General features: G+C 44.1%; 1 protein-coding gene and 1 pseudogene across 6 annotated transcripts; one reads left to right on the top strand and one right to left on the bottom strand.

The window, feature by feature from the left end:
- Window positions 1-359: 359 nt before the first annotated feature.
- Window positions 360-23,642, bottom strand: MILR1 (mast cell immunoglobulin like receptor 1). Of its 6 annotated transcripts, none has more exons than XM_047081600.1 (9): window positions 23,415-23,642; window positions 17,050-17,325; window positions 13,375-13,662; window positions 11,623-11,733; window positions 9,680-9,769; window positions 9,102-9,152; window positions 8,901-8,969; window positions 8,376-8,459; window positions 360-2,300 (listed from the first exon to the last, which is right to left on the bottom strand). In XM_047081600.1, exons 1-8 carry the CDS (start codon window positions 23,542-23,544, stop codon window positions 8,404-8,406), a joined length of 1,071 nt encoding a protein of 356 aa, XP_046937556.1. In that variant the 5' UTR covers window positions 23,545-23,642; the 3' UTR covers window positions 360-2,300; window positions 8,376-8,403. The 6 variants fall into 6 exon arrangements, with proteins under 6 accessions (XP_046937556.1, XP_046937559.1, XP_046937557.1 ...); XM_047081603.1 differs by lacking the exon at window positions 360-2,300 and adding an exon at window positions 4,522-5,165; XM_047081601.1 differs by lacking the exon at window positions 360-2,300 and adding an exon at window positions 5,175-7,296.
- Window positions 16,202-16,818, top strand: LOC124513524 (NADH dehydrogenase [ubiquinone] 1 beta subcomplex subunit 4-like; annotated as a pseudogene).
- Window positions 23,643-25,013: the final 1,371 nt, after the last annotated feature.

Genomic DNA, 25,013 nt, shown 5'->3' on the forward strand with positions numbered 1-25,013 from the left:
ACACAGAGTTGGAAACAGGCTCCAGGCTCTGAGCCATCAGCCCAGAGCCCGACGCGGGGCTCGAACTCACGGACCGCGAGATCGTGACCTGGCTGAAGTCGGATGCTTAACCGACTGCGCCACCCAGGCGCCCCTAAATTTACCTATTTTAAATGTACAAATTATGCGTTTTAGATAAATGGGTAACTACTACCAGAGTGACAATATAGAACATTTCCATCACCCCAAAAAAGTCCCCTCATGCCCTTTAGGACTGCAGGGGTTTTACTTAATCTCTTTTATCAGACATTTGTATTCCCATTCCAAAATCCCAGTTCTCAGGACTATTGAGGGTAATGATAAAATTAGAAAGCCACATCTCACAACTGCTCATTTGTTTTATTTTACCTTAATTACATCAGTCTCAGAATTGCAATACCAATATGACCCCTGTACGTCTACTTAAAAGTTTAAATTTCATTTTTGCATTTTGGGGTTCAATACTTAGTTTTAATATAACTAAGAATTTTTTAAGTTTTAAAACATTTTTCTAAAGCTCTCCATTGTACTGACAGGTCCCTTTATTTAGGTACCTTTTCCTTTTAGGGGCCTCAGCCTTCACAGGAGATTGTATTCCTGGTTTGACTGCTAAGGCGTCTGCACTAATTGGCAACATAGAATGTTTACACTGCAGGTGAGGTAAGTAATATTTATGGAGGTTTTTCCAGATCACAGATGTCCAGCTGGAGTTCTACATCAGAATCCCCTGTGGAGCTTTTAAAAATCTGAATATATTTGAGCGCTATTCTTTCTGATAACAATCTCCGACCGTTGGGCCCACGCAAGTATATTTTTAAAACCTACAGGTGATTTCTGATGCTCACTCCAGCAGCAGTTCCCATTAAATCCGTCCGAGAGCTGCACACCTGCATGGTATTGTTTTGATGTATTTTCCCTCCAATCCAATTATTTTTAATACATTTGTTTTTACCAAATACCCTTCTCACGTATTACATCACACCAATATCTATTGAAAGATGTTACTAAGAAATAGTCCTGTGAACTCATTGTTGATTTAGCCATAAGAGTGTTTTTGAAGGCATTTGTTTGCTGTTATACCACATCGTCCTGTAAGAAAGCATGGGAGAAATTTCTCTCAGATAATTGTGCTTCTCCTGAAGACCGGCCTGTTATTGTATGTGTTCTCTATTTATTCATCTTGTTCATTCAAAAAGGCTTTCTGAGCACCTGAATCCCAGGGACTGTAAGTGTTAAGGACGTAGTGGTGAACAACACAGACAAGTCCCTTCCAGGGGTGGGCAGGTGGAGACAGATGCTAAGCAGGAGGCACATGGGCAATTTCAGGTAATTTTAGATAGTGATAGTGTTGTAGGTAATAGAACAGGATGATGTGCCAAATCGTGGCTGGGTAGTGTGTTTTGCATAGGTTGTCAGGGAAGCTCTGAGAACCTGACCTTCAAATTGAGGCTGAATGATACAAAGGGGTCAGGTGTGTGAAGATCTGGGGCGGTGGGACTCGCAAGAGCCAAGGCCCTTAGGAGGGAAAAGGTGTGGAATGATCAAGGAGCAGAAAACAGGCCAGGGGAGCCGGAATAGATGAGCATAGGGGAGATGGGTAGAAGAGGTCAGAGAGGTGGTCAAGACCCACATCACTTAGGGACACTTGGGTGGCTTAGTCAGTTGAGCGTCCAACTCTTGATTTTGGCTCGGGTCATGATCTCATGGTTGGTGACTTTAAGCCCCCCATCAAGTAGCCTTATAATGTTTGCAAACCTTATGCACACCTCTCTTTCTGCCCCCTGCCCTCTGTCATTTATGTTTACTCTATGAATCTTCTTGAATCTTACACCCTTTATCTGTGTTCAGGTTTCTTCTTCAAGTATACGGCGTACTTCTTTCACTGAGAACATGATTGGAAAACCTCCTTCTCAGTCTTTGTCTTAAAATGCCTTCATTGTACCCTCAGTCTTGATTGATATTTTGGCTAATGTGGTAGATTCTTTGGCTCTCTTAAGTGTCATCATGACCCTCCTATTTGGTGGCATCAGAAACCTAAAAAATTACAATTCCCTTACTGCCAGGGTGTGTGTGGTTGTGAACGTCTTCCATTTAGACACGCGTGCGTGGGGTCTGGAAAGTAGAAGGGAAGGTGGTGGTTGTCGCTGAGAAGCAAATGTCTGCGGTGGCAGAACTCCACATCCCATGTCGAGCCTCCAGTTTCTGGGCCTGAGGCTGTTGTAGCAGGAGGCAACCAGGGTAACGGCAGCAGTAGCTCTCCGGTCTCCAGATTGTAAGAACATCTACAGTTAAGTTATTTAAGTTGAAGAGAGTTTAGCAGGGTTGCTAAAGGATACAAAATCAAACAAAAAAAAAAACTGTGTTCTGTATATCAACAGCATGAAATAAAATACAACTTATAGCATCAACATATCAAGTACCTAGGAATAAATAAGATCTGGAACAAAAGATGTGTAAGATGGGTATGCAGGAAATGATAAAATGTTAAGAGAATCCAAGAAGACAAAAGCAGTGAGATGCTTGTAATGTGCAAGACTCATTATTATAACAATGTTAATGCTCCCCAAATGGATCTATAAATTCAATCCAGTATCAATCAAAATCCCTCTAATGTTCAGGGTTTGTGTTTGTTTTTGTTTTTGTTTTCTTTAAGAAAATAACAAGCTGACTCTAAGATTTAATGGGAAATGCAAAAGGTCAAGAATAGCTAAGACATTCTTAAAAAGAACAAGATGGGAAAATTTGCTTTTCCAGTTATCAAAACTTATTTAGAAGAGTATGGTGGCAGGGCACCTGAGCGGCTCAGTCGGTTAAGCGTCTGACTCTCGGTTTCAGCTCAGGTCACGATCTCATGGTTCGTGATTTCGAGCCCCGCATCGGGCTCTGCACTGACAGCGCAGAGCCTGCTTGGGATTCTCTGTCTCTCTGCCCCTCCCACAATCACTCAGTATCTCTCTCTCTCACAATAAATAAACTTAAAAAAAGAGTATATGGTACTAATGCAGGAGAGATAAGTAGAACAATGAAACGATCTGAAACGCAGAAGGAAACACATTGTACATGGACATTTGATTGTGTGACAGAGATGATACAGCAGTTTGGTGGGCAAAGGACAGCTTTTCAGTGGATGGTGCTAGAGTTGGCTATGTTCGTGCACGGGAGGGATGAACTATGATGTCCACACCACACACGTCTGGGTGGATGTAGACCAAAATATGAAAGTCAAAACCCTTCAGAAAAACAGGCTAAGTAAGGGCCTCAAACAGGGATTTCATTTAAAAAAGAAATCCAGGGGCGCCTGGGTGGCGCAGTCGGTTAAGCGTCCGACTTCAGCCAGGTCACGATCTCGCGGTCTGTGAGTTCGAGCCCCGCGTCGGGCTCTGGGCTGATGGCTCGGAGCCTGGAGCCTGTTTCCGATTCTGTGTCTCCCTCTCTCTCTGCCCCTCCCCCGTTCATGCTCTGTCTCTCTCTGTCCCAAAAATAATAAATAAACGTTGAAAAAAAAAAAAAAAAGAAAAAAAAATTAAAAAAAAAAAAAAGAAATCCAAATGACCTATAAATATGGGAAAGTGCGTTCAACCTTATTAGTCTCAGGGAAACGCAAGTTAAAATCACAAAAAGATATTACTAGATGGCCACAAGAATGGTTCAATTAAAATGACCGTGCGGGGCACCTGGGTGGCTCAGTCAACTGAGCATCTGACTCTTGGTTTCTGTGTAGGTCATGACCCCAGGGTCATGGGATCGACCCACATCAGGCTCATGCTGAGCATGATGCCTCTTTGAGGTTCTCCCTCTCCCTCTGCCCCTCTCTCCCACTCATGCTCTCTAAATAAGTAAGTACATTAATTAAAAAAATAAATAACGACCCACATCGGACTCGTGCTGAGCATGATGCCTGCTAGAGGTTCTCTCTCTCCCTCAGCCCCTCTCCCCTGCTCACGCTCTCTAAATAAATAAATAAATAAATAAATAAATAAATAAAATGACATCGTCTACCATTCAAGGGAATGGAAAGGTGATAGAAAGGTGATGGAACCACTTTGGAAAATATAATGGCATCATCTCCTTACATTGGGGATAAACATGGGGATGAATCCCATGACCCAGTCATTGTATTCCTATACATATTCAACATAGTTGCACGCACATGGAAGCAGCAGACATGTTGTTGCCTAAGAGCAGTCACAGCTTCATTATTTGTAATAGCCCCAAGTTGACAACAGCCCAAATGTTTGTCAGCTGCAGAATAGGTAAGTTACAGTATATTCAAATAATGGAATACTATTTAGTAGTGAAATACACAATTAAAGCTGCATGCTGGGGGCGCCTGGGTGGCTCAGTCGGTTGAGCAGCCGACTTCAGCTCAGGTCATGATCTCGCGGTCTGTGAGTTCGAGCCCCGCGTCGGGCTCTGTGCTGACAGCTCGGAGCCTGGAGCCTGTTTCAGATTCTGTGTCTCCCTCTCTCTGACCCTCCCCCGTTCATGCTCTGTCTCTCTCTGTCTCAAAAATAAATAAACGTTAAAAAAAAATTTTTTTTAAATAAATAAATAAATAAATAAAGCTGCATGCTGCACCTCACAAATCTCACAAATACGATGTTGGGCAGAAAAAAACCAGACACAAGAATAACTGCTCCATGATTCCATTTGTATTCAATGCAAAAACAGGCAGAACTAAAGACAGTATGGAAAAAGAACCAAAGTGAAGCTGAAATAGACCTGAAAACAAAGTAGCTATTGAAATGAAAGCTCAGTAGGTCTTTTCCTTTTCCTTTTCCTCTTCTTCCCTTCCTGAACAATTCAATCCGAAAGCCAGAACGTGTGTGGGGAGCAGCGGGGGGGAAGCCACAGGAAGTCGCAGCTGGATGGGGAGGGAATCGTGAGGACTATGGAAGCATATAAGCACACAAAGCACTTTAATAGCAGCTGGACACTGGTATGCTCAACACATGGCAGTTATTGTTTTCACAAAGGAACTTTGGCGAGATGGCGTAGCCACCACCTCTGTATCTTGTGTCACATCCTCGGGGCCTCACCTCTGATTCCAGCTGCATCTGGGACTTCGTTCACTTTGTGTTGACAGCTTCTCACTTCAAGCATGCAACACATATCACTCATTTTCTGCCCTGGTGCTTTGCAGTGCCCTGCGTGAGACGCCCATGGAAACCCACTTGGAATGTCCACATGCACAGCCTAGAAGTCGGGGAGGCATCCCCTCCTGGGACAACCCTCAGCCAATCAGGGATGGAAGTCAATGGGTAACCGCTTCTTACTATCAGTCCTTAGGCAGACAGTTCTAAGAAACATCTTCTCATTGCTCAGAAGGTTCCAGTGAGATCAAGCCCCAGTTGCCCAACTCAACAGTACACCCTGGTACTGGCTTTTCCTCCAGTACCTGATGCTTGCGTCACCTCCCAGATAAATTATTTGCACAGAAGGCTTTATCTCAGGCTCTGTTTTCAGGGCTAGCCCAGGAAAAGACAGGGTATCAGAAGGCCCTAGAAAGCAGTGCTGGGAAGTGGAATTACTCCTTGGATGGATGGCAACATGTGATGTTGGAAGGGGGTGGTGATAACACTTGCACGCCATAGCCTCCCAATTACTTTACAATTACTATGACCTTCCCTGCAGTGGGAAAGGGGACGGAGGTAGAAAGTGAAGCACTAGGCTCTTCCATGGTTTTAGCACTTGAAAGGCACAGGGCAATCGTAATTATATGGATTGTGGACTTGGTTGGCTTCTACTAAGTGCTTTAAAAGCTTTGCAAGGAGAAAATGAGAGGCTGTCGATTCAGGGCATGCTGTGAAACCCAGAGGCATTCTGGACTTCAAAACTTCAGAAGGTCTTAACTGGATCAAATCCAATTCCCAGTAAGGTTTCCAGCTTGCTGGCCCCTCCCCGCCCTGAGTTGACTTTCCCTCTGAAATGTTTCACTGTACCTGCTCTCTCACTCCCAGCGCCTGGGGTCACCTGACATATAGGCTACCTGCACCCAAGTCCTTGTCTCAGGCTCTGCTTTAGGAGGGAGCCCAAGACAGAAGAGGCCAATGGTGACTGAGTTGCCAAGTTTATGACCACAAAGACTTCAAGATTTCTAAGGGGAGCAGCCAACTGGTATGACTCAAGAGTAAGCATCATACCACAAAGAGGTAGCCTTTTAAAAATTCTTATTATATGCCTGACCCTGTTCCAAGCCCTTTACATTCATTACCTGAGCTAATTCTCACATTGGCTCCATGATGCAGGTATTTATTTGTCTCCCCCGCTCCCCACTTTGCTCTTACCCCCCAGATGAAAAAAAACTGAAGCCCATAACTTATCCAGAGTCACACAGTTAAAACATGACTGAGCCTGAATTCAGCTCAGTCTGTTTGACTCCTTACTCTCTTAGCCTCTGTGACATACTGATTTCCCCCAAATACAAATATCAACAGAGAAAGGGCAGAAATTATGCTCATGAATGCTGCCTTATGACAACACAATCCTCTAGTCTGGACCTGTGTGCACAGTATCCCTTCCCATCCTAAGAGGCATTTCCATGGCCAGTGCTTCTACTGATCTTTGCTGGGACTGAACTCCCAATTCAACCACCACTAAGCTGTGGGTGACCTTGTAAAATTACTTACCGCATCTGAGTCTAAGTTTCCTTACCTGTAAAAGCAAGTTCATAATATCGGCCTTACAGAATGTTATACAGTTAGTGTCTAATAACTGGTAGCTGTGCTTTTTCTAGTCAGAGGTCCACTGTTGGGAGCGATTAAGACAGAGGTTCAGGCAACACCCAGAAGAAGAGCAGAGCAGAAAAATTTTGGCCATGTTGTTTTGGTTGTCTACAAATGCCTTTTGGCTTTTATTGGATGTTACTAATAACTCCTAGGATGAGAGGCTTAAACTAGAAACCATTTTGTCCCCTGTAGGGGTCTGAGTGGGTGGCTCCCCAAAAAGATTAAGTCCGTGTCCTAACCCCTGAAACCTGTGAATGTCACCTAATTTGAAAAAAGGGTCTATGCAGCTATAATTGAGGATCTTGAGATGAGGCCATCCCAGATTATCCAGGGGGTTCCGAGATCCAATGGCCAGTGTCCTTATAAAAGAAAGGCAAAGGACGAGAAGGCCATGTGAAGACAGAGGCAGAGACTAGAGAGATGTTGCCACAAGCCAGGGAACACCAGGAACCACGGGAAAGTGAAGCAGACGAGCAGGATTCTCCCTTAGGGTCTTCAGAGGGAGCCCAGCCCTGCCGACATCTTGATTTTGGATTTCTGGTCTCCAGAACTATGAAAATAAATTTCTGTTGTTTTAAGCCACCAGTTTGTGGTAATTTGTTAAAACAGTCAAAGTAATCCACTCTTCTTTCTCCCACACAACACTGTTCTCTCTACAGAATGCTGCTGGGAAATGCAGCACATAAAGGCACGCCTTTGATATTAGCTAAGTCTTGAGGACTGAGGAAGTCCCTGAAAATCAATATAAATGTTTTTGCAGCCTTCCAAAATCTGAGAGCAAACTAAAACAGCAATGGGTAATAAATGTGTACTTGGTGTGTAACTATAGGGACTGTTTTCTTCAGACACATTTTCAAAGGCACCAATTTTTGTTTTAGAATTTAGACACGAAAAGCAGTGGTCTGACAATTACTCTTTTTTTTTTTTTTTTTTTTTTGAGAGAGAGAAAGCATGGGAGGGACACAGAGAGAGAATCTTAATCAGGCTCCATGCCGAGTGGAGCCCCGGGGGAGACTCGGATCTCACGACCGACCGTGAGATCATGAGCTGAAATCAAGAGTCCGATGCTTAACCAACTGAGCCACCCAAGGCGCCCCGCAAGCACTCTTTTTTTAACGATGTGGCAATGGGGAGAGAATGGTCCATGCCTAAAAATAGCAAAAGCATTTAAAACCTGTCACCAGGGCGCCTGGGTGGCGCAGTCGGTTAAGCGTCCGACTTCAGCCAGGTCACGATCTCGCGGTCCGTGAGTTCGAGCCCCGCGTCGGGCTCTGGGCTGATGGCTCAGAGCCTGGAGCCTGTTTCCGATTCTGTGTCTCCCTCTCTCTCTGCCCCTCCCCCGTTCATGCTCTGTCTCTCTCTGTCCCAAAAATAAATAAACGTTGAAAAAAAAAATTAAAAATTTATTAAAAAAAAATAAAAATAAAAAAATAAAACCTGTCACCAGTCAGGATCCCACCTGACAAAACTATTATCTGATGACAGGATTGGATGTACCCAAATAGGCCAAAGGAATAGTGTTTGATCATGAAAAATAGTAATTTATTTTAGGTAACCAGTGAGATATTTTTAAGTATCAGTCAAATTTGCTTTTTTTCATGTAAATCAGCTTCATAAAAAGCATCTTACTCTGAGATGTAGCTTGGAGCTTTAAATGTCATCTTCTGATGAGCTCAGAATAGATAGACCCAGTTTTACAATCATTACAGGCTTCTGAAATATAAAAGAGAAAATAATTCAGTAAAACTAATGTATATATCCATAGAGTCTCTCAAAACCAACCACCACCACCCCTCAAAAAAAAAAAAATCTCATTTTAGTAGCTGGGTGGATTGACAGAACCAAGAATTAACTGGGTTTTTTTCTTGGACTGTATACAAACAATTTATTCTTTAAAATGGTTTAGGAGTACCCTGGTATCCTCCTCTCTGAGTTTTTTATACGTCACTATGTCACATCCTTCCCTCTTCCCTACCCACCCGTCTCCCGATGTCATTTGTTAGGACCTGTGGTATTGGTTGCTACTGGTACCCTGGGTGTGCACGTTGCCCCCATCTACCCCGTCCTTGGGCTTCTAAAGCCCCAGAGTATGGTGGCCTCACAGGGACCGCGGTCTCATTTTGTTAGCATCTCTTATCCCAAACTGTGGCTCACCACGACCTCCGGGTGCCACCTCCTGGAACATGGGGGTAGCATAATGTATCTCCTGGGAGTGTCCAGTTCCTGGGCAAAAGACAGGGAACAGAGTTACTAGGCCTGTCATCCGAATCTCTGATCACCATTTCGAGGGCAGGGTTTAGCCAGCTGCCCTCGAAATGGTGTGCAGCCTCTGGACTTTTCCCAGAGAGCACTCACCATCTTGGGCTGTGCGAACACACTGCCTTGGTTCCAAGCCTGGCACAGAGTCTATGGGAACGAGATAAATTGGGAGTCAGTGGTGTTTGCATAGTACAGAGCAGGTAATTTGCTTAGCGCCATGCCTGGGGACAAGGCCGGCCCTCAGTCAGTTGGCCGGGTTTATTCTCATCGTTACCAAGGCCCTGCCCTGGGTCTATTTACCGTAAAGCAGCATATGATGCCTGCATTAAGAGGGGGTCATAAGAGGCTCTGGAACACCCTGCGAATCATTCTGAATTGACATTAAAATATCTCCACGATACGTTGTGAAGTGAAAAAAATCAAGGCGTAGGATGGCATGGCTATGACCTGCTACCAGATGCATAGAGTATCTGTGGAAGGATTTTAAAAACCGATGATTAAACCGGCAGGGTGGAACTGGACGTCATGGGTCAGAGGGAGCCCTTGTATTCTATAACTTTTCTTCATTTTTTTTTTGTACCCGTGTGTCTGTACAACCTTAAAAAAATTTTAAAAAGACGAAACCTGAAACCAACCAACCAAACCAATCAAAATACCTAACAAAGTTCTCTTACCTGCTTGAGTTTCACAGACATTTGCGTATATTCCAATTTCCATGGGTGTATTTCCATAGTCTCTGGGTGCCTGATCTCTCATAGCTTTTCCTACATAAATTGGTACAGACACATTAAACCAATTCAGCCACATTTTTCTCATTTCCTCTGCCAAGGAGCCGAATCCCCCAAAGTTCCGAAACAAAGAATGACCCTGCTCCAATGGCCTACACTGTCATCCATTGAAGGAAAACCATGGGCTCAGCGAGGAATCCATATCACCCGCTTCTCCAAGCCAGAAGCCCTTCTGATTTATTTCCCTGGGTCTGCAAGGAACATCCTTTGCCCATCAGATTACGCAGATTGCATTTGGGTTGGCCAGAGACACATTTTCTTTCCTTTGCTGAAAAAGAACAGTCTGTAAAAAGCTTTGTAATATCTGCAAGAGACAGTAAATAACCCAGCCGAGTTCTATTGAATCCTGGCCAGTAATCAAGAATGCTAATTCCACTTTTGCAAGACCCTGGGCTTTTTGTAAGAAGGGAAGACAGGTTGTAAAAAGGTATAAGATGTATACATTTTGACATCTAGTTTCAAGTTTTGTGTCAACTGAGTCCCTGACTTCTCTGACTTAAAACTCTCTAGAGGAGGCACAGGGGGAGGCACAGGTGGCTGACATGCATCACTTAGGTCTCTCCCTAGCTGTGACAGTATCTCCCCATTCTACAGGTCAGAACACTGAGGCTCCAGCAAGTGAAGGAGCCTGCCCAACGCCCCTCGGCTCACTGGTACAGAGACATCCTGGTTTTTTGTGCAAATCCTGATATGCCTCCATACTTGTGGGCCAAGTGAAAAGGCCAAATTTCAAAATCTTAAGTAGAGGTGGTCCCGAGAGGTGACTGGCGAAAAGCAGTGCCTGGGGCTTGATGCAGCACCTGAGGTGAGGCAGAGGCATGTTGCTCGAGTTCATCTTCAATTACGGAGCTTCCTCGGAGGGGCAGGGCCAGCAAGGAGGTGGACAATTACAAGGCAAAGCTCTTGCCTTTGCGGAGCTGGCGGTCGGGACCCACCACCTCATTTGCAGGGCCCAGTGCAATGCGAACATGCGGGGCCTTTTGTTAAAAAATTATTAAGATTTGTGTGCCCATGTTTACAGCAGCATTACTCACAATAGCCCAAAGGCGGAAGCAACCCAAGGCCCCACTGACAGACGAATGGATAAATTTAGCGGATATATGTATTTGTATCTACGTATGTATCTGTGATGGAATATTCTTCAGCTTTAGAAATGAAGAAAATTTCTGACACATGCCCAACATGGATGAATCTTGAGGACATTACGCTGAGTGAAATAAGCCTGTTACCAAAGGAGAGACACCCTAGGATTCCCTTAGATGAGGTCCCCAGAGTAGTCAATTCATAGAGGAAGAAAGGAGAACGCTGGTTGTCAGGGGCTGGGGTCGGGGGAGCTGAATGGGGAGGGTTTAATGGGGACAGGATTTCAGTGTTGTAAGATGAGAAAAGTTCCGTGCATGGATGGTGGTGATGGTTGTGGAGCAGTGGCAGTGTCCTTATACTGAACTGTATACTGAACAGTGGTTAAGATGGTAATGTTTATTGGTTTTTTATGTGTATTTTACAATTTGCTTTTATTTTTTTAATGCTTATTCATTTTTGAGAGAGAGAGAGAGAGAGAGAGAGAGGGAGGGAGGGGCAGAGAGAGGGGGACAGAGGATCAGAAGCGGGCTCTCAGCTGACAGCAGCGAGCCCAGTGCGGGGCTTGAACTCACGAGCTGCGAGATCCTGACCTGAGCCGAAGTTGGATGCTCAACCCACTGAGCCACGCAGGCGCCCCCTTCGTCGTATCCCATTTTTAATTTTCCTTTCCCTTCCTCTTCACCTTCTCTCCTGTTCTCTGTATCCAACGCCCACGGAAAACCGTGAAAAGCTGCCAAAGAACTTACCTGCTCTGTACTTTGGTAGTATCCAAAATGTCAGAATTGGGATTATTACCATTAGCACCAGCAATAATCCCAGAAGCAGTAGCTGCAGACAGAAAGGACAGCTGCCTCCACCTGGAAGAAGATAGCGGTTCATTGGTTACCGCACAGCTTTCTTTTCCAATGACATTGAACTGTAGAGTGTTCTGGAAAGGGCAGTTTACAACCGTCTCCTAAATTAACTAATTTAATTGCCTCAGACCACTATGGACACCTGCAACTCTCGAGAGGTAACTTGTCAGTCAGTGAAGTTCTTAAAGTCACAACCAAATACATCTTCCACAAGGGGTCGCACAAAGGAAGAGAAAAACAGCACAGCCTTGAACCAGATTCCTGGCAACACTGTTAGTCATAAGGCTCAGAACAGCCTGGCCACTTATTGGGCAAAGCCCTTAGTCATGTTGGCATGATTTATGTCTCCTAAACAGCTACCATTCGTTATTAACTACACGCCAGATGCTGTGTTAAGCACTTTGCGTACATTGCCTTATTTATCTCATTGATATCACTCCCATTTTACAAATGAGTAAGGCTCAGAGAGGATAGAGGACTTTCCTACAGTCACACAGCTAGTAAGTGGAAGGGCTGTGGTTTGTAGGCAAAAGCAGGACTCTGGAGCCTGAGTCCAACAGGCTGCCTCATCTGTTAGAACTTACCAAAGAGCAGGGTGTGGGCTCTGTTCTTCTGTGGATGAGGCTAGGTGAAGTGTTCAATGCCCAAGTGTGCCTACTGCCTTAGCTAACCTCATTTTTGTTCTACCCTCCTCCTACTTGACAAGTGTCACTTCATAAGGACCTGGAAAGCCAGGTTTGAATCTAGAATTCTCAGACTCCTCAGACTTCTGTGCCAGAATATGGCGGCATGAAGAGAGTCAGCCCTAGCCCCAGGCCCAGCCCAGCTTTCCACTCGGGCTCTGATGTGCACCCCAAGGGGCCTCGCCTGCACATGGATCCTCTAGCCTGCATGTCCAAATGCTGTCCACACCCCCCACAAGAAGCCCCCTACACTTGAGTCTAGGGATGCTCCCATCCTTACCCTGGTACAATCTTGGGAGGATGAGCTGGGAACAAGACTTGTGTAGGCCCTGGAAGGAGGGTTCTGATGTGACTGGGTAGGGAATTCAGGTGCAGGTACCCAGAATATGGTTTAGGAAAGTGGAGATACAGGGTCCAGGTGGGCACATTCTCATGTTTCCCTGGGCCCCTCGGCCTGTGGGAAGATACATGGCCAAGAAGCACCAAAGCAGTGCCTTCCAAAACACAGGACTGGGACAGGGGCCCTTCTCACCACACGGGTGGTCCCCCAGAAGTCTAGACTCACCAAGCATTAGTAGTGGGCAAGAAACAGCCAAACGGGAGGGCACAGGCATTAGAAGTCAATGAAAAAGCAGAAGAAAATCAAGACCGGGCTCCAAGCCCAAGAAAGATGCAAATTCTAATGTGCTAGCTTAGAACCTGGGCAGTGGGAGATCAAGGCAGGAAGCAGGGTCAAGTCAGGAAATCTCACTGCAAGGTTTCTTCCTGACCTAGCTTCTAGGCTTTTCATCTTCTTTTGAATGGCAAAAAGAAACCCCACCAGAATTTGTGTGGAACCTTCCAAAGGAAAGGCCTTTGGATGCATACAGCCAAAGTGGGAAGTGCGTGGGCAGGGGAGAGGCTGGCTGCAGTTTTTGGAAGCAAATCCAGAGCCTGTCGAAAGAGTTCAGGTAGCCCTTACCTGTCGAGGGATTGATGAAGACTGGTTGACTGTATTTTGCATGGTCAGGCAATTTGTTTTCAGCTTTGCACCTATACTCTTCCCTTCCGCCAGTGCTTTTCTTGGTTAAGTTGAATTCAGCGGGCTCCCTTACATACTTGGAAATGGCTGGTGATATGGCAGTATCTTTTTCAAAGAAAGTATAATTGATGGGCAGAGAGCCGTTGAGTGAGATGCAATGCAGTATTATATGTCGGTCTGTTTCTATGTTAATGACGTTAACGTTCAGCACTGGTGTAATCACTGGGTCTAGGCAAATGAAAGTATGTGTTAAAGGGATGAGCAGAATGGATTCACCCACTCAGTCCACCAGCATGGATTGAACCTCTATTCCTGACTGTGGACGCAAAGATAATGACACCCTTCTTGAGAAGCCAAGGAGCTTGCAGCCCAGTGGGAAAGACCGATGGTATATGGTTAGCTCCACTCAATGTGGCACAAGCTGGGTGCTGAGAACACCAGAGGGTGGAGGGTGTCTCTTACTTTGAGGAATCAAAGCACAAACTTGCCTTTCAGCAGAATTCTCCATCTGTTTATTGTTGACAACGAGTGTAATTCTGTCAAAGATCTAGTTCCAAGTATGAAGTTGAGAGGCGCTCTTAGTCCCAGTCTTTATGAGGCTACCTTGTTTTTTTTTTTATCAAAGAAATCTAAAAATATAATCTTTTCTAACTGTATTTTTATTTATAGAATTCAGCTGAATGATTATCTTCTACTTCCTCCCACAAGCAGGAAGTAATTCTGATAGATTCAAGAGAACTTTTCAACAGGAAGTGTGTGGGTCTGCTTAACTCTGTCAGGGAAAACCCTGTGGTGTGGGTATTTTGTGGGAGAATCCAGCTATATTATTTATTTAATAATTCAGTAGTAAAGCAGTATTATAGGAAAGGAAGGATAATTGTTGAGTACCCATCATGTACCAGGCTTGCTATTCACATTACCTCATTTCACTTTGTAACAACAGTACTACAAGGAGGATAATATCATGCCCATTCCGCAGATGAACCAACTGTGATTCAGAGAGGTAAGAAACTCACACAGCTAGTAAACCAGCAGATCCAGGGCCAACTCTCAGATTTTTTTTTTTTTAAATAATATCAGTTTGGCACAGAAACAATGAAATACAAGGACCCAAGTATAAGTAAAATCAAGGAAAATGATTTAGTCTCCTTGCTCCACCCCTCCCTTGAGCAGAATCCCTGAAGCAACATCCTTGACAAGGCAGCACCTGGTTGGTGATGGTGGCCTCAGAGAGCAACTTTGGGAAGAGCACTGATAGGACATTCTTCCAATGGAACTGAAATTATACATATCTGTGGGACAGAAGCTCAGGAAATGAAGACTTGGGGTTTTTTTAATCAGCTGATTTAAGGCTTCAGCCATCAAGTTCATAAACCATCTAAAACTGGGCTTATTCCTTACAGGAGTGTAGGTCCCCGTTATTCAAATGGAGGAAACCCACACTAATAGTGGGTCTTGACATCTTTTCTCACACTGAATCTCAGTGATTTGAAGGACAATCGTATGTTTTCTCTGCCAAGTAAGTGCCTACTCTCCTCACCCCACGCTGCCCACAAAAGACTGAGATTCCCACCCAGAGTTAAAACCCATGTTAAATGGTATTTTACCATTTAACCCATTTTAATGATTGAGGGCTGGAGATATAGCAAAGGCGCATCTAAAGGGAATATGCAAAGTTGCACGGGAAGCCAGGGGTGCACAGGTTCCCCGACGCTCACCCCGTTGCTCTTTCTGCAGTACAAGGCGGCCCAGTCCAGCCTGGTGGCCTAGATGGACTATTATCAGTGGAGGGCCTGCCCTCACGTCATGTACCACATCCTAAGACCATGTTTGTAAGGATTTGCCCCTTCTTCACTCTTCTTCTACAATATGGCTTCTGTTCATTTTGGGTTCAAAACTGTCCTAAAATGGTTGGTTTTAACCGGGATCTCCTAAAAGCCTTATGCAGAGATTTGCATCTGTAATCTCATGAATATGTCTCAGGAAAAGTACCCATCACTATCATTCGATCGTTAAGACAGCTATAACCTAAAATGCTAAGAACCCTTGCACTAGAGCAATGGCGCTCAGTAGAACTTTCTGTAATGATGGAAACGTTCTGTCTGCACTAACAAGGCAGCCACCGGCCGGCTGTGGCTATTGAATACACTAAGGAATTGAGCTTTTTGCTTCATTTAGTTTTAATTAATTTGGATGTAAATGTAAATAACCACACGTGGCTAGTGGCTACTATGCTAGAGAGCACAGACCTAGAGAATCACTCAAAGATTCAGTCAGTGAGTCAGAGCTCTTATGTTTAGAAGCCTCCAGGTTCCATGCCCACATATCACCTGGAAACCCTCTCTCCCTCTCTCAGAAGTCCTTTATCAAGGTCACCTTTATAAATGAGACCATTAATGCTAGGTTGTGAGAGGCTTGGGTGGGAAGATGGGAGAGAAAAATATAGCAGTAATAAGATGTGGTTGGGCAGGAAGAGTGCTGGCTGGTGGGATGCCTGCTGGGTGGTCACTGCAAAGGGAAGAAGTTGGAAAAGACCTGGGGCTTTGAAGACCTTTGCCGCAGGGTCCAATACTGATTCTAAGTCTTCTTGCACCTTCAGAGAAAAAGTAGTTTTTGCCTACGTGATGGGAATCCTAGAATAAAGCATCTAGAAAAGATCTCAACAATTTCCCAAATTGTTCACATAAGGCTTTTTGTCTAAGGCAATCAGGCTATCATTATTTGAAATAGCAATGAGTTTTTGGAAGAGGTATGCCGGATTGCCACGATGTCATTCCCCAAATACCAGCCGTGGCGGTTGGCCACCCTGCCTGCTATCTTCCACCCAGCCGAATACGACAGGCACATCTGTGGAAGCCCAGAAGGCGCAAACTGAGCGGTTGGTCATAAGACACCAACCTGGGGCGCCTGGGTGGCTCAGTCACTAAGCTCCCGACTCTTGATCTCGCCTCAGGTCATGATCTCACTGTTTGGGAGATTGAGCCCTGCGTTGGGCTCAGCGCTGACATTGCAGAGCCTGCTTGGGATTCTCTCCCTCTCACCTTGCCCCTCCCCAACTCGCACCCTTGCATGCACGCTCTTTCTCTTCTTAAAATAAATAAGTAAACGTTAAAAAAAATAAAAGATCCCAACCTAAATGGGAGTACTTGCTTCAGTACAACGATCTCAGCCACAAAGTGCTCACCAAAGATCCTGCCTTAATTCATTGGGCCCTATGCAAGATCAGCAAATATCTATCCCAATCCCAAGACCTCACTCTTAGGAGCTCTGTTAGGAATTGGGTCCCCCTTATTCTGGTATTATGTTTTCAAAACTGACAGAAATAGGAAAAAAAAACTTATCTAGGAAGGAAAATTGGATCGACCATTTAACATTTCATATTAAGTCTGGCAACGATGACCCTATGTATTATAATAGCTTAAAGAAGTCTATTAATCATTAAAAAAAAAGTCTTCGGAAGAGCAAGCAAAATGGAATTAATAAGAATAAAGATCTCAGTGACATACTTTCCAAGCCCTTGATTGAATATTCGCAGGAGAGCAGAGAGCCCATTCTAGGACAGGAAAGAATCCCACAAATCACAGGGCCCCCCCCCAGGGATGAGTCTCTACTTACCAACAAAGGTGAAGTTGAACTCATGACTGTATTTGATAACTGAACAGTTAGAAACTTGGACTTTGCATTTGTAGGGACCCAAATCATGGGCTTCTGAGACACTGAGGTTAAAAATCATGGGTTCACCTTTGCCTTCCTGGGTTCTCAGGTGCTTCTCATGCCGAAACAAAAGATAGGTGATCTGTAGTGATGGGTTCTGGCTGGAACAAATTAAAGACACATTTTGACCCCTCGTGACTGCATTTGTTTTTGAGTTCAAACTTGGAGAAAGGAGTTCTGGAAAACAGAGTAACACAAGAAAAAAGTCTTTGTTAATGTCGCTTAATAACTAAGTGGTAATCTGGCCACATTTTGTGGGTCAAGGGGTAGAGACGCTCGTTCCTGGAGAACTTTCTTGTCGGCACAGCCAGGCTGATCAGTGTGTGAGGAAAGCCTCAGCACCTACAGAGGCTCCTTCCAGTGACGGATGGGTGGCCTTGACCAGCTCTTCCGTGCTTGCTAGCTCTTCTGCTGGTGAGAGCTTGAAGTGGACACTCTAATTTTTCCTTCTTTCTTTTTTTAAATTTAAATCCTAGTGAGGGGGCGCCTGGGTGGCTCAGTCGGTTAAGCATCCGACTCTTGGTTTTCGGCTCAGGTCACGATCCCGCGGTTTCGTGAGTTCGAGCCTCACATTGGGCTCCAGGCTGACAGTGAGAAGCCTGCTTGGGATTCTCTGTCTCCCTCTCTGTCTCTGCCCCTCCCCCACTCGCGCTATCTCTGCCTCTCTCGAAATAAATAAATTAAAAAAAATTTCATTCCAGTTACTTAATGCACAGTGTGATATTAGTTGCAGGTATACAGTGTGATAAAAGACACTCCCTTAAGACTGGCTGTGCTGACTCAGAGATATTAAAATTCCGGGGCGCCTGGGTGGTTCAGTCGGTTAAGAGTCTGTACTCTTGATTTCAGCTCAAGTCATGATCTAACGGTTCGTAAGACCTAGCCCCTGTGCTGACAGCACAGACCCTGCTTGGGGTTCTGTGACTCCCTCTCTCTCTGCCCCTCCTCCACTCTCCCTCTGTCTCTCTCTCTCTCTCTCACTCTCACTCTCTCTCTCTCAAAAATAAATAAACATTAAAAAATTTTTTTTGAAATAAATATTAAAATTCTAGGTTCTCTGACCAAACATTATGTCTGGTGACCTTTTTGGACCATTATTTCTTTTAAATTTCTTATTTTGAAAAAGAAAATTATTTAAATTTTTTTTTTTAATATTTGTTCATTTTTGAGAGAGGGAGAGAGACACAGAGAGAGTGAGACATAGAGAGAGAGAGACAGACAGAGGGCAAGCAGGGGAGGGGCAGAGAGAGAGGGAGACACAGAAACTGAAGCAGGCTCCAGGCTCTGAGCTGTCAGCACACAGCCCGAGGCGGGGCTCAAACCCGTGAACTGTGAGATCATGGCCTCAGCCAAAGTCGGGTGCTTAACCAAGTAAGCCACCCAGGTGCCCCGGGAAAAAAAAAATTATTATTTCAGAAAAATTTTAATACAACAGTAGAGAAGAGTATGTAATGATCCCCCAGGGGCCTACCACCCATTTTCAACAAGTATCAACTTGTAGTCACAACTGCTTCATCCGCCTCCCATCCCATTCTATTATTTTTATTTTTATTTTTATTGTTTTGTTTTTTGACGGGGGGGGGAGCGGCATGTGAGTGGGGGAAGGGCAGAGAGAGAATCATAAGCAGGCTCCACGCCCAGCACAGAGCCCAACTCCGGGCTCGATCTCACAACCGTAGGATCATGACTTGAGCCGAAATCAAGAGTCAGACACTTAACCGACCAAGCCACCCAGGCACCTCCCCTTCCATTATTTTAAAACAAGTCCAAGACCACATATTATTTCCTCCATAAATTTCAGTACTGAGAATAATAAAAACAGCCCTTGACAAGTGAGAACCGGCCTGGCTAGGAAGTGACCCACCGCTAAGAACACCAATACCAGACAAAGACCCTGTGACCATGTTGGATTGAGACAAACACAAGATAATTTCACAATCATCTCCGAACGCAGATAAAGACGTGAGCATCGTCCAAACCATAAAAATGGCCAAACATCCCCCTGAACTGGCTGATATGAGTGACTACTGAATCTTCATCAGCCCTGACTCTGCCTTGCTCCGTTCTTCCTGTCTTTTAGATCGTAATTATTGAGATGGCCAACCATATCACTATCCTCACTCCCTGAAAGCATCCAATCCAGAGGAAAGCCTGCTGCTTTGAATCTCCCTCCAAAATCACCTAACATAAGTCCAAATCTTATCATAAGAGTCTAACACCTTCTTGCTGAGACATCCCGTGGCTCCCACGGGACACACTTGCTGTCACTTCCAAGAGTCAATACACCCAGCTTTGTTCAACTACACATGTGTCCTTGGTGATCTTTGCCTGGAGGACAGTGATAGTTTGTAGCTCTAAAAGGTAAAGATTCTTTTTTGTAAAAATACCATTATCACACCCAAAAATTAACATTGTTTTTGAAATGTTGTATCAAACATCTAGTTAGTATTCAAATTTTCCTGTCTCCTGGTGGGTTTTTTTTTGTTTTTGTTTTTGTGTTTGTGTTTTGTTTTTTTAGGATCCAAAACGGTGCATTGTAATTAGTTGATATGTTTCTTACATCTTATTTTTATTTATTTATTTTAAAATTTTTAATGTTTATTTATTTTCGAGAGAGAGAAACGGAGAGTGAGCAGGGGAGGGGCAGAGAGAGAGAGGGAGACACAGGCTCTGAGCCGTCAGCACAGAATCCGACAAGGGGCTCAAACTCACAAACTGTGAGATCATGACCTGAGCTGAAGTTGGACGCTTAACAGACTGAGCCACCCAGGTCCCTCCCCACCTTTTTTTAATTAAAAAAAATTTTTTTTAATGTCTATTTATTTTTGAGAGAGAGAGAGAGAGAGAGAGTGAGAGTGAGAGTGAGGGGGAGACACAGACTCTGACACAGGTTCCAGGCTCTGAGCTGTCAGCACAGAGCCCGACACGGGGCTCAAACCCACGAACTGTGAGATCATGACCTGAGCTGAAGTTGGACACTTAACCGATTGAGCCACCCAGGCGCCCCTATTTCTTATGTCTTTTTAAATCTGTAGATGTTTCCATCTTTTTCTTTCCCCTGCAACTTATTTGTGGAAGATGGCAAGCTCTTTGTTCGATAGTGTTTTCCATGGTCTGGATTTTGTTGATCACATTCCCATGGTATCCTTTACCTTGGCCCTCTGTCCCTTGTCCCCTGAATTTAATGAAATTCAGATTAGCTTTTTTTTCTTTTAAGTTTTGTTTATTTAAGTAATCTTTACACCCAATGTGGGCTTGAACTCATGACCTCAAGATCACGAGGCTCATGCTTTTCCTATTAAGCCAGCCAGGTGCCCCCAGATTAGCTTTTATTTAGCAAGAATGCATGAGGGTAGTGTGCACTTCCATTACGAGGCACATAATGTCTGGTCATCTCTCTTTTTGTTTCTTAGTCGGCTTTGACAATAATCACTTGGAAGCATTATTTCATTAGAGGTTGCAAAATGGTGATATACTAATTCATTCCTTTTCCATTTATTATCTGAAATAATTCTATAAAGAGAAACTTGCCCCCATCAACTATGGTTATATGGAGATACGGTTTGCATTGAAAAAGCAGGATAAATGCTTGATTCTCTTCCTTTATTGACTGGTTCTGAAAATAATGAGTTGGTTTCCTAGCATCTTGTAACAGGATATTTTTCTTTTACTGTTGTTATTTTTTTGTTTAAGAATCATTATGAACTTGGGGCACCTGGGTGGCTCAGTCAGTTAAGCATCCAACTTCGGCTCAGGTCATGATCTCATGGTTTGTGAGTTCAAGCCCCGCGTCGGGCTCTGTGCTGACAGCTCAGAGCTTGGAGCCTGCTTCGGATTCTGTGTCTCCCTCTCTCTCTGTCCCTCCCATGCTCATGCTCTGTCTCTCTCTGTGTCTCAATAATAAATAAGTGTTAAAAAATTTTTCAAAAAAAGAATCATTATGAACTCATAGTTTACATATTTGATGTATTTCAATCCATTGCAATTATTATTTTTATTGTCCCATTTTTTGGCCATGGCTCCTGAGTCCTTTTTTGTTTTGTTTTTTGTTTGTTTGTTTGTTTTTAAGTAAGCTCTATATTCAATATGGGGCACAACATGGGGCTCAACACGGGGCTCAAACTCATGACCCCAAGATCAAGAGTCACATGCTCTACCAGCCAGGAACCCCTCATGAGTCCTTTGACACTAGCTAGTAGTCTTTGATAGCTTGTATATTTGTATTTTATTATTTTAAAATGCCAAGGAAAAAAGTAACCCTCATCAGAAAATCTAATGTAAAAGAATAAAATTATTAAAGAATTAAAGAAATATTAGAAAATGTTTTTATATCACCTGAGAAGAAAATCTCTTCCAAATAAGATACAAAAATTGGAGCCACAAAGAAAAGACTGAAAAATTGACTCCCCTAAAACTTAAAGCTTTTCTATGGCAAAATTAAGACAAGTGACAATCTAAAAGGAAATACTTAACATATAAATGAAAGCAAGGGATTTTTCATGTATATATATTTTCATATATGTATATATATAGATAGATATATAGATATAGATATATAGATATGTCAATGGCAACTGAATAAGAAAAAGACAAATAAATGGACAAATAATATGAATAGGTAATTTCCAGAAGAATGAAGGCAAAAGGCCATTAAATAATGCTAGGGCCACGGGACAGTTTGGGTGGAGGAGGAGTTTAGGCCCCTCAAAAATGTCATCAAGCTCCCTTGCCCTTTTTGATCTGGACAACTGACATTTTCTCAGCTTCTGTAAGCTCAGCTTCAAGATAAAGCCTCTCCTCTCCTTCCAACCAGACGGCTGTCCCTAAATTTCCTTTCCATAGAACTTCTGGAGCTTTCATGACCAATAAACATGAAGAAGATGCTCTGGTTCACAAGTGATGAGGTCAAAACAGCACTGAGATATTGTTTTTTACTCATCGGATTGGCACAAACTTAAAAACAGATTGTGTCCACTGTTGGAGAAGGCTGGGACACACTCACCCTGTGACTGGGTACCCGGTCTGCGTGTTGAGAGGGCAACTTAACAATTCAAATGTACATGCCCTTTGACCCCGCGATTTCACCTCCAGGATTTTATCCTCCAGAGATGCTCTCCCCCTCTCCTGTGTCCACAAAGGATGTTTTGTATGAGGATTTTCTTTGCAGCATTGTTTACATTACAAAGAAAAAAATGGATAAATCAGTAAGGGGGGTGGTTACATGAACTATGGCTGAGTCACATTATGAAATGCCAAGCAGCCGTTGAAAAAAGAGAGGTGAGTCTACATCTACTGCTTACAAGGATTTCTGTGATGTATTGTCATCTAAAAATAGGACTGGGCCCCTGGGTGGTTCAGTTAAGCATCAAGACTCTCGATTTCAGCTCGGGTCATGATCTTGAGGGTCGTGAGTTTGAGTCCCACATGGGGTTCCGCGCTGACAGTGGAGAGCCTGCTTTGTGATTCTCTCTCTCCCTCTCTCTCTGCCTCTCCCCTGCTCTCTCTCTCTCTCTCTCTCAAGTAAATAAATAAACTTTAAAATAAATTAAAAAGGACACGTCACAGAAGAGTTTGTTTCCTATGGTACCGAATAGAGAATGACTGTTGATAAGTGGTTGCTTCTGGAAATGGAGAATTGGAGAGCACAGCAGCACTTTCATATTTCATCTAGTCACAGCAGCATGGGCTGGCATTTACTGACAGCTTACCATATACCAAGTTCTGTGCTAAGGGACATGGCTTGTCTCACCGAGTCCTCGTAAGAACCCTCCCAGGTAGGTGATTTTATTATCCTCACATCACAGAGGAAAGAGATTAAGTGTCAGGTGGTTACATTAGACACCCAGCCTGCCTGCTGGAAAACGGTAGAAACCGGGGTTAGGACCACAAGCCTGGCTGGTCTAGTTCCATGATGATAAACCACCTCCCAATATATATTTTTACTTTGTTGCTTGAATTATTTTACAATGATTATGTGTTGATTTTCTAAATTAAAAAAAAAACCAATAACAACAGAGAAAGAAAGAAACATTTCAGCGTAAAAGCAATCTCAACATTTAATCTCTGAACCTCAGCAAAGAGCCTTCAACTCCCTCCCTCCCATCATTTCCGTTTAAACTGTAGGTAACAGAAAAGACTTGACTTTGGTTGTTCGTCTAAAAGCAAAGAAAGACTTATTCGTGAATGGTCGTGCTGAAAGCTGACCATCTTCACGTGTCGGTGAAAAGAGTTTTGGTAAAAGAGAGAAGGAAGTAAATGAAACTTACTGTTCCTCCATTCACAATCCAGGGCAGCTCTTTGAACTGAGAGAGAGAAAAGGAACATGAGAAAACTCTTTTTCCACATCACGTTTTGGTTTGGAGACACAAGCTTCAAAATGGCAAATGAGCCATACATGCGAGAGAAGAAAAAAATGCCCTAAAAGAACAGTTTCTTGAAACAGCTCCAGAAGAAATTAGGGAGGAGGACACAGGAGGCATGATGACCCCATACTGGTGAGTCATTTAGGGAACTTCCTCTTTTTTGACAACGTAAAAGAAATTGGAGGTGCCTAGACAAGTTTGAAACAAAATATGATTGGTTGGTTTGACCGACCTGTGTTCCCCCAATGAGTTCTTGCACGAAGAGACTGGTGGTTCATGGGTTCAAGCCCCATGTCAGACTCTGTGCTGACAGCTCAGAGCTGGGAGCCTGCTTCAAATTCTGTGTCTCCCCTTCTCTCTGTCCATCCTCCACTCACACTCTGTCTCTCTCTCAAAAATAAACATTAAAAAAATTAAAAAAAAAAAGAAATGTCTTGTATTAAATATTATATTAAATGCTGGTTCTTAGGCCCCACTCCAGACTTACTAGGAATAAAACCTGGGACTCTGAATTGTAACAAGGGCCCCCAGCAGTCTCTGAGTCTCTACGTTACAACCCAGAGAGGCTTGTGATTCACTTCTACTCCATCTAGAATTCTCCTGGCTCTGTGAAATGTATGCAGAAGTAGAGTCACATAGCGGCGCCTGGGCGGTTCAGCAGATTAAGCATCTGACTCTTGATAGCAGCTCAGGTGGTGACCTCGGGGTCATGGGATCCAGCCCAGGGCAGGTTCCGCACTGAACATAGAGCCTGCTGGAGATTCTCTCTCTCCCTCTCTCTCTGCCCCTCCCCTGCTCAAGCTCGCTCTCTCAAAATAAATAAATAAAAACTTAAACAAAAGAAGTAAAGCCACATATTCCAGTGTCACCAGTCTGAAGTGGGGAGTAGCACGTGTGAGGGGCTTCCCAAGTGGAGGGAGCTGTGATCTGGCCAGGCCACTTTGGTGGTGATTTCTTTTGCTACTCTAAGGCCTGCCCTATAGGTCTCCCACTTTTCTGTGGACAGGGGCTCTCTCTGGGGGAAGTCAGTTTCCTGCCCAGGTACATGTCCTTCTGGGACATCGTCCAACCTACTGTGTGCATTCAGTCCAGGTGCTCTTTGCTTGGCCTCCCCACGTCCCATCCTGTGGTGGTGAGTCATTCTGGGTCTCACACCTAGCCGCCCCTGGGGGACTGAGCAAAGCCAGGGTCTACCACCTGGCCACTGTCTGGAAGCAAATCATTAGTTAACTCTCAGTGCATAGAAGGCCCTTATTCCCTTCTGACAGTAAAAGTTGCTTTTGGGGGGCACTTGGGTGGCTCAGCCGGTTAAGCACCCGACTCTTGATTTCAGCTCAGGTCATGATCTCATGGTTCGCGAGTTCGAGTCCGACGTTGGGCTCTGCACTGACAGTGCAGAGCTTGCTTAGGATTCTCTCTCCCTCTCTCTCTCTCTGCCCCTTCCCTCCCCGTCTCTCTCAAAATAAGTAAACTTTTTTAAAAAGTTGCTTTTGGGACACCTGG

The sequence above is a fragment of the Lynx rufus genome, unplaced genomic scaffold (genome assembly GCF_022079265.1).
Source record: "Lynx rufus isolate CCGP_SWC_20201006 ecotype Redwood Valley unplaced genomic scaffold, mLynRuf1.p SCAF_18, whole genome shotgun sequence".
Taxonomy (NCBI): Eukaryota; Metazoa; Chordata; class Mammalia; order Carnivora; family Felidae; genus Lynx; species Lynx rufus.